General features: G+C 44.4%; 1 protein-coding gene across 2 annotated transcripts in view; it reads left to right on the forward strand.

The window, feature by feature from the left end:
* PROM1 (prominin 1) overlaps positions 1 to 9,642 on the forward strand; it is a 139,224-nt gene that overhangs the window by 88,556 nt on the left and 41,026 nt on the right. For both annotated transcript variants that reach the window (XM_015422650.1, XM_015422651.1), the window contains 3 exons: positions 1,904 to 2,027; positions 3,915 to 4,018; positions 8,240 to 8,324. In XM_015422650.1, the coding sequence (XP_015278136.1) occupies positions 1,904 to 2,027; positions 3,915 to 4,018; positions 8,240 to 8,324 (313 nt within the window). The remainder of the gene's footprint in view (positions 1 to 1,903; positions 2,028 to 3,914; positions 4,019 to 8,239; positions 8,325 to 9,642) is intronic.

Raw genomic sequence — 9,642 nt, forward strand, 5'->3', positions numbered from 1 at the left:
GACGGCCTCCTTTACCCATGGTCCACTTCGTTCCTCTACATGTTTCCCCCCCTGCCCCTACTCCTCAGAGTGGTCAGGAGGATTCTTGAGGAAAACGCAGACGTCATCCTCATAGCGCCCTGGTGGCCAAGGCAGCCGTGGTTCTCCACGGTCCTGGAACTGTCGGCCGGGATGTATCACCAATTCCCACTGTCTCCAGACTTGCTCCACCTGTCTCAGTCGCCTGTGCTCCACCACAACCTTCCGCAGCTCAAGCTGACTGCGTGGCGGATACAGGCCCGGCGTTCTCGTCTCGTTTGATTGAGGTCCTCATGAACTCCCGTAAAGCGTCCACACGTCAGTCATACGATTACAAGTGGAAACGCTTCTGTTCCTTTTTGGACACTGACGCCTTTACAGCCACAACTGCTGGCCTTGATAAGGTTTTTACGTTTATCCTATCCCTGGCTGACTCGGGGCTTACCCACTCCTCGTTGAAGGTTTACCTGGCCGCGTTATCGGCCTTCCATGTTCAAATTGATGGTTGCACCCTGTTTTCCCATCCCATTACCAAACGTTTCCTGAAGGGTTTGCTACGTTTATACCCTCCAGTCAAAGCTCCAATAGCTTTATGGGACCAGTCAGCTGAAGCTCCTGGTGTGGAAGACTGCATTCCTCGTCGCCGTCACCTCGGCCAGGCGAGTCGGTGAACTCCTGGCCTTCCGTCATGACTCACCATACTTGTCCTTCCTTCCGGATGGCGTCTGCCTGGTGCCGGACATTTCATTTTTGCCCAATGTGGTCTCTGAATTCCATCTGCAGTCGGAAGTCTTCCTCCCTGATTTTTATCCCGACCCAAAATCACAGGAAGACAGACTTATGCACACTCTAGACGTGAAGCGGGCCCTCCTCTTCTACCTGAATAGGACACGCTCTACCAGACAAACCCCTAGGCTGTTTGTCTCATACGTCACACCCCATATGGGCACCCCAATCACTGCCCAACGTCTATCCAAGTGGATAGTAGGTCTGATAGGGTTAGGGTTAGGTTTTATCATCGGCTAAGCAGTAAACACCTGACAGCACCTGCCTCCAGGTAGGCTACTGCTCGCTAATCTCCCATTGGTGTGAAGCACAGAGACCACGAAGAAGATAAACAGGTTGCTTACCAGTAACTGGTGATCTTCGAATGGTCATCTGTGCATTCACACCACCCGCCCTCCTGCCCCGCTGCTGTCTTCTTCTACTTGTTTTGTTAGGAGATTGATGCGCGGCGGTTGGTAGGAACTGGCGGGATGTCCGTGCCTGCCCTTCTGGGCATGCTCACTGGGGCTCCTGAGCATGCTCAGTTGGGACAGGCACGAAAATCCTTGTAAGAGAGCTTACTAGGCACCGGCAGATCCAGCACAGGTGCACTAGATCCCATTGGTGTGAATGCACAGATGACCACTTGAAGATCACCAGTTACTGGTAAGCAACCTGTTTTTACCTGTGACATATGGATGCAAATATGCAGCTTAACTAGAGTAAGTTCTCTCGCCACAAACCAGGATTTTAAACTAAGGTTTAATTCAGGTTTTAAATCCCAGTTTGTGGAGGGAACCCTACATAGCAGGTAACCAGTTAGTTTTCAGCCTGGATTCCTTCATTGCACTCCATTTGAGAGGGTGCGTGGGCAACAAACCAAGTTCATGGATGTTCAGGCTTAACGTTGGCTTGATGTGGCATTTGTAAACACCATCTGTTTTTCATGTTCACCTTTTGGGGTTTGTATAACAGCTGTTTCACTTGCAATGCAAATGCTGCTCTTAAACTTATTTCCCTCAAGTGCTTGGTTTTCTCCATGTTGTCATGATAATATCCTGGTACTTGGATATCAGTTTGCCTTTGTCTCAAGCAGCTCCGTTTGTTTGGTGTCCTTCAGGGGCGTGGGCTTCAGCTTCCTCTTTGCCTGGGCTCTGATGCTGATAGTAGTGGTCGCATTTGTTGCGGGTGGAAATGTGGAGAAGTTGGTCTGCGAGCCCTTTGAAGACAAGACATTATTCAAAGTAAGGTCCTCCAGATCATTAAGTGATCCAACCACAAAACACCATTCTCCATATCTGATTCTAAAATTGACCTGTCTCTGCATACATGTTTTTTTAATATAATGTTTATTTTCAATTTTACAAAGTACAATCATACATATCTTAGTATTTACGTGAATAATATTCTTGAGTCTATTATTTATTCTTTTCCTTTATCCATTTATATACCTTAGCCCATCTTTCTTGAAATACTTTATCATCTTTCCCTTGTAGTGATACACTTTATTTGTCCATACATTCTGCATACATGTTGATGAAAATGATGATACTTTGCATTTAAGGCACTTTATAGACACTGTCTTATTGGGCTTTTCCACATACTCATTTTCCTTGCTTGTAAGTTCCTGTTTCTCTGGGAGGGGGTGTCTGTTCCACATGTGTTTTGCTCCTTCTAGTGATTGATTTGATATTACATCGATTTATTCCTCGCATAAAAACCTGCAGTTTAAGTCCACGGGAAGATATGCCAGTCATAAACCAGTGAAATATCAAATTGACCACTAGAGGGAGCAAAACATTGTGGAACAAACCCCCCCAAAGAAACAGGAACTTATAAGCAGGGAAAATGAGAGTGTGGGAAAAAACCCTATCCCTGCATCAGTCCTAAAAAGTAGGTCATTGTTGTTATGCCCATACTGCACATGTAGGGTTAAGGCTGGGTGGGTGCTTGTTTAGCATCATCTGTGAAGTTTGTGTTATAGGTGAGATCAAAGCTCTGACCTTGCAGTTACTGATTCAGTCACTTACCTGTACATTGTACCATCTGTAAGTGGTTTGTAGTTGGGAAGTAAGGATGGGAAATGTTAAGTGTTCTTCCTGAGGGGGAGAGAGCCGAAATTGGCAACGGGGAGAAAAATGAATTCACGAGTACTACAAATTATGACCCTGCAGGAAGTGTTGCAGTTCTAGGGGAGAGGGCATAGCTCAGTGGAAGAGCTTCTGCTTTGCATGCAGAAGGTCCCAGATTCAGTCCTAGTTAAAAGGACCAGGTGGTAGGTGATGAGAAAGACATCCACCAAAGACCCTGAAGCACCACTCTCAGTCTACATAGACAATACTGACCTTGATGGACCTATGGTCTGACTCAGAATAAAGCAGCTTTATGTGTGCACTCTTGGGCTCTCCCCTGCTAGTTGCCATTAAGCAGAGACTAGCGAGTGCTGAGTGCTAAGGCCATATTCCAGAAGAAAGAGCAGTTGAGCAGAGAAGTCCACCTTTTGCTGGTATCTCTTCCTTGTAGCATCTCCCTCCTTTTTCCTTTCTGTACTGCCCACCACTTCAAGCTTTGTAACTTCAGCACTCAACAAGCCAGAGGTAGCTGCTGTTACCTGGTCAGACATACAGTAATGTAATATCAAACTGACCACTAGAGGGAGCAAAACATGCACAGAAAAGAAGAGCGCCCCAAAGCCATAAGTACACAAAAGCGAAGAAAATGAGAATGCAGAAGAGCCCATGATCCTGGACAGGGGCCACTCCAGGGAAGATTTTTTCTTCTCCCACCTTCCTCTGAAAAAAGTTTCTGCATGCTTACTTCCCTTTGTCAGCAACAGTTGAGGAAATTGTACTGTACAACACTGTGATAAATTGCTATCTGCCTAAACATTATGAGGAGCAGTGACAGATGACAGCATCACATCTTATTCTTCTTGCATAAGAATCTAAGGGGGACTTCAGGGAAATTCTGTAATCAACGCATCAAGGCTCAGTTCACAGCCTTAAAAAAGAGGGGAGAAATTACTGTACGGAAGACTCTAGCAGAGATGTTTAGATTTCGTGAGTAATTGAAGCTCCCAGGGTTAAAATGTGGAGAAAGTTTAAATCGTGTTCTGTTCTCTTGTGTTCCAGATTCTGGACACTCCCTACTTGCTGAATTGGCACTGGAAACACTATCTCTCTGGCATAATTCTTAAAAATCCAAATATTAACTTGACATTTGAAAAAGTTTACAGGTAACTCTTTCAAGTTTTTGTATTCTAATTTTGTTTTCTTTGACAATATTCACCATTTTGCGTGCATGAGATTGCTTGAAAACTGACAGGGGTGTGTAAACCTGTGGCCCCCATGGGTCCGTAGACCTAACCGGTAAACAGGAAGCAAGGCTTCCTTCGCGTGCTCAGAGTTTTTTGTAACTGGGTAAGAAGAAGATGGCCAGTGTCTTCCTTATTTTTAGTGTGTGTCCCTGTGCAAGCCTGCAGTATGCAGGATTCATGGGGCTTTTGCAAAGGGAGAAAAATGGGGATACAGCAAGGAGAATTCCCTGCCCCACAGCTTTGGGACCCTCCCCCAAAATCCAGGCATCTCGCTTGCTTCCTTTTGCAGCGTGATGCTTTTAATCCTGGGAGTTCAGTCATGGCTGGAAACTCTACTAGGAATCCATAATCGCTTGTTTTTGATTCTTAGCTTGACTTGAAATGTTCCAGTTCAGCAAAAGGTTAAAATGAGTGATTATGGATTCCCGGAGAGGCTTTTCTATCCTTCCCATGTATGTGGGTTGGTGAGTATCTTTTCCTGTGTCTTTCAAATGGGTGTCCAGAGGAGCAGGGGGATTCTTTTTCTATGGGCCCAAGAGAGGCCTGGCTTCATAGGATAGATGTGCATATTTCCCATTAACTGTTCTGCTGTACAAAAATCACAAATTATACAGATCAGAGTCCAGTCACTAGTATGAGTATGAGAGACCAAAGGAAACTGGAAGAAATGCGCTAAAGAAATTATAAAGTGTACTCTATATGAAAAAATTGAAAGTGACAATAACAATAAAGTAAATCTTCATAGATGAAATCATATCTTCATGCTCCTTTACTTGTTAACGAAACTTTCTGGAATTGCGTTATTTCGTTGTAGACACTTCTTCTGAGCAGTGTGTGTTCTTTTCTTAACAATATTTTCTCATCTGTCTCTTTTCTCATCTTTTCTTCATAAGGAATTTCAAACTACCATAAAGGTATTTGCTCAATACATCTCTCCGGAGCAGATGACAAATTGCTTGCAACTGCCCAGGAGAGATGTATTGAGCAAATACCATTAATGGTAGTTTGAAATTCCTTATGAAGAAAATGTCATCTTACGAGACAGATGAGAAAATATTGTTAAGAAAAGAACACATACTGCTCAGAAGTGTCTACAACAAAACGGAATGCAATTCCGGAAAGTTTAGTTAACAAGTAAAGTAGTATGAAGATAGGATTTCATCTATGAAGATTTGCTTTATTGTTATTATATCACTTTCATTTTTTTTTCATATAGAGTACACGTTATAATTTCTTTAGTGCATTTCTTCCTGTTTCCTTTGGTCTCTCATACTCATACAAAAATCACAGGAAGGAGCTTTATGAATCTGGGGCTGGCCTATCTGGTTTACCTTTCTGGACAAACTGAATTGAACTCTTGAGGTTGGCGTACAAAGCACACCATGGTTACACATATGCATCCGCTTCCCAACTGTAATGAGAGAAAACTTGCAGTATTGATCTTATGACCATTACATGCTGTCTACATACAAGTGTCGTGGTACACACAGCATTAGAGCAATTGTGTGAAATGAAAACTTTCATGACATCTTGTTGTATAACTTGGAAGACATTCAAAATGCTGACCAAAGAACTGGATTTATCTGCTGTGCTCATTTTCGCTGCTTGAGTCCTCTTGATTTGTGTGTAGGATTACAGTGTTCAACTTAAATGAGAAAGTGCCTGTCTTTTTGGAAAGCGCTGTTGGCTGACTGTAGGCGTTGTAATTTCTCAACTGTCTGGTTATGAAACTGACTAATTAGCGAAATACAAGATTTACATATTTTAAAATCTCCAGTGCCCTGTTGGAGGAAATGGTTCATCAAATACAAAATGTGCAGATGGCAAAATGCAAGCCGCCACTTGTTAGGAGAAGGGAAGGTCGCTGTTAATCCCCCCCCCCCTTCATTCCACTGGGGAATTTCAAATGTTATTTTAAATATAGTAACCCTTAGAGTCCAAATGGCTTTGGAGAATAAGCACATTCAAGACTTATCAAATATTATACATGGTTCAGGTTCAAGCAGTGTAGCAGCTTCATTTGAGCTGAATATTTACTAGGGGGAAGGAAAGCAAAATTAGTTGCCATCTTGAAAGTCAGAGTTGATGCCAACTTTGTTTGGTTTTCGGTTTCAGGATATTTGACACAGGGATGGAAGAAGGAAGGTTGTGTCTGTGTTGTTTGTGTACAACCCTTCCTTCTGGGTAGGGTTAACAGCTCTGGGTTGGGAAATACCTGGAGATTCGGAGGGTGGAACCCGAAAGGGGTGTGGCTTGGGGAGGGGAGGGGACCTCAGTGGGGTAGAATGCCACAGAGCCCACCCCCCAGAGCACCCGTTTCCTCCTGGGGAACTGATCCCTGTTGTCTGGAGATGAGCCGTGATTCTGGGGGGTCCCCAGGCCCCACCTGGAGGCTGGCATCACTACTTTGCTTTCATCTACCACACGGGAGAAATATTCAAACATGGAGGAACTTTCAAAATTGGAACTCACCCATAGACAAGCAACAGGAAGGGGTACAGCCTAGAAAAATCTTTACTGCTTGATTTTGCCAACTGTCTGTAATGGCCCTTAACAGTGCAGTCCTATGCAGAATGACCCCACTCTAACTCCATTGACTCCTGCCAGCCTAGCAGTTTGAAAGCAAGAAATTGTAAGTAGACCAGATGGGCGAGGTGGGGCCAAGGCAGAGGCATCCTCCAGAAGCAAAATATCTTAAGCGTTGTGTAGCAACAAACAAACTGCCTCTTGTCCGATTTTGCTGCTTGGAAGCATTTTTTTGTTAATCAGGGCAACAAGAAACGCCTGCCTGGCTGAAGGGGTCCTGCAGGGACAGAACATGCTCCACCTGGGGAGGAACGTGGGCTATAAATATCTTCAGTAAATGAAACCAGGGCTTCCCAGGATTGCCTTTCATTTTCAGAGTGGCCGGGTGTCAGAATCGGGCTCGGCTGGTTGTCTTTGTAGTTTACTTTCCTTTTCAAGCCGTTCACGTCTAGCCCTCTCTGTCATAAAATTCCGGAGGATGGAAGGGGCAGGTGTGAAGCCATAGATCTGTGTGTATGTGTGAAAGGAGTTAGATTAGCTTTGCTTGCAACATTTTCCCATGAGAACAACCCCAAGGGTCTGGCCATCATGAACATCTCACTCTTGGAGGAACATCTGCTGCTAGATAATAAACTTTGTAGTGTTCAGTAGTATGAAGGGGGGGGGAGTGAATGAGGGGGAGCAGCGGGTGAATGCCCACTACATGACCAGTGCATCATGGGATACTAACTTGTTGCCTATACAATGCTTAAACCTTTGATCTGTCCTTTAGTCTGAACAAGAGTTCTCTCTTGTGCATATCCAAATCTCTGTTTTAATAAAGCTTTTCTTTAAAGACTATTGGACTAAGAGTGGATTAACTCAGGGGTCTGACATCAGGGCTGTGTTACATGCATACACTTTCCCCCCCTTTCATCTTAATCAACTGAATGTCAAGAGATGGTTATAAGTAGAGTTGCCAGCCCTGTTCAGGGAAATTCCTGGAGATTTGGGGGTGGAGCCTAGGGAGGGTGGGGGTTTGTGCAGGGGAGGGATCTCAGCAGGATACAATGCCACAGAGTCTACCCTCCAAAGAAGCCAATTTCTCCAGGAGAACTGGTCACTGTCATTTGGAGATCAATTGTAGAAGCAGATCTCCAGGCCCCACCTGGAGGATGGCAAGTCTACTTCTAGGGTCCCACATCTGGGTACCTTTGGTAGTCAGCCTTACTTATCAGGGGGCATGTTTTTATTCTGCAGTTGAACGTATTTCATTAATTGCAGAATTAATTGATGGCAGCTTTTACACAAAGCTCTGTTGCGACTGTTCTGAGAAATGTATGTATTAGTCTCTAGCTGCTATCCAGAGGACACCTGGATGTGTCCAGCAGAATCCTAGCCTTTTCCCCTTCGGATGGCCGGTCTCTGTTGCTGTGCTGGGTTATACAAAGTTCTTGGGCCTTTGAAAGAAGGTGGCGATGGAAATGGCTGCTGGGAAAATAACGTGGATGTTGTTATTCCTGAGAAATGGATCTCGACATCGGGCATCTTAAACTCTGCCCAGCTTTTTAGTGGCAAATGTTCCTGTTTAAAATTGGTTTCCCTAATGAATGTGTCCATTACCTGTTTCTGTAGCGACTGCAAAGAGAACAAAGGGATTTATACCTCACTGCGCCTAGAACATCTCTTCGATATCTATGAATTTTTGAACGTAAGCATGGTAAGTTTGATCCAGGTTTTAGCTGCAGGTGTGTTTAGTGCAGTCCTTTTATTTGGCTTCTAACAGATAAACCAGGGGAAAGATAGTGCTTAGCTGCCAGCTCTACAAAGTAGCTGTCCTTCTCTGCCATTAGTTATAAAATCAGTTTTGGCTGGTAGAGAGACTAGGGATGGGCAAACCATGAACCGAACCGTGAATGCAGTTGGCTTGCATATGAACTGAACTGGGTTCGTGAGGTTCGTGCCCCAAACAGCTGTGCCATGGGCAGCCTGCTCTGGCAGCTCAGGTGATTTGGGCTCTAAACAGCTGAGCCTTGGGAGCAGGCTGCCCCCGCGACTCAGCTGTTTGGGCAGCTTTCGTGGGGAGGAGAAAGCAGGGGGTTGGCCCCTGATTTTTGCTCCCCATGAACCCTCACAAACCAATTTAAAAGTTCATGGAGGTTTGAGGCCAGGCTGCAGTTCACAAACTTCAGTTTGTAAACCACGAACCTGCCAAAAGTTGTCACGAGCAAAGTTTTGCAAGCCAGTTCATGCCAGTCCCTAAGAGAGACATTACTGAAGCCATGATGCCTGTTGATAATCATTTCCTCCGTCTGGGAGCTCAATAAAATACTTTTTTGCATTTTGAGATTTTAAGGCAGAATAATAATAATAATAATAATAATAATAATAATAATAATAATAATAATAATAATAATAATAATAATAATAATAATATGGCAGTGTGTGTAGTATAGCCAGGAGATTCTAAGATTGTCTGGCTGTCAGAAGTTCTAGCTCTTTTAGCGTTATGCACCAGTAGGTGGCAAGCTAGACTTGTTTTTTTAAGGCAAGAGACATTTCGGAGGTGGTTTGCCATTGCCTGCCTCTGTGTCACAACCCTGGTATCCTTGGAGGTCACCCATCCAAATACTGGCCAGGGCTGACCATGCTTAGCTTCCGAGATCTGATGGGATATGGCTTAAGGCAGGTTAAGGAGACAGGAAAGAAGAACAATGCATGGGGTATGATTATTATTAATTGGGGGGGGGATCACAGAATGTTATCTATGCAATATTGGGCTGTGTGTGGTCAGCTATCCCTAAAACATCTTCATCGGGGTGGGGAGAGCACACTGGCGTTTTTCATCTAGAATGCTCCCCTTTCTTCAGACAAACTTCAGCTTTAATACTAGTTAGCAGTGGCAGTCTCCGTCGATGACCGTACAGACTTGGCAATTTACTACTAGGACAGTCGACAAGAGGGACTAGCGACTTGACATTACGGGTGTTCAACTCTGGGATGTGTGGGGATTTGGGGGGAATTATTTCTGGCTATCT

This window comes from Gekko japonicus, unplaced genomic scaffold, assembly GCF_001447785.1.
Source record: "Gekko japonicus isolate JY-2015 unplaced genomic scaffold, Gekko_japonicus_V1.1 scaffold2065, whole genome shotgun sequence".
Classification (NCBI taxonomy): Eukaryota; Metazoa; Chordata; class Lepidosauria; order Squamata; family Gekkonidae; genus Gekko; species Gekko japonicus.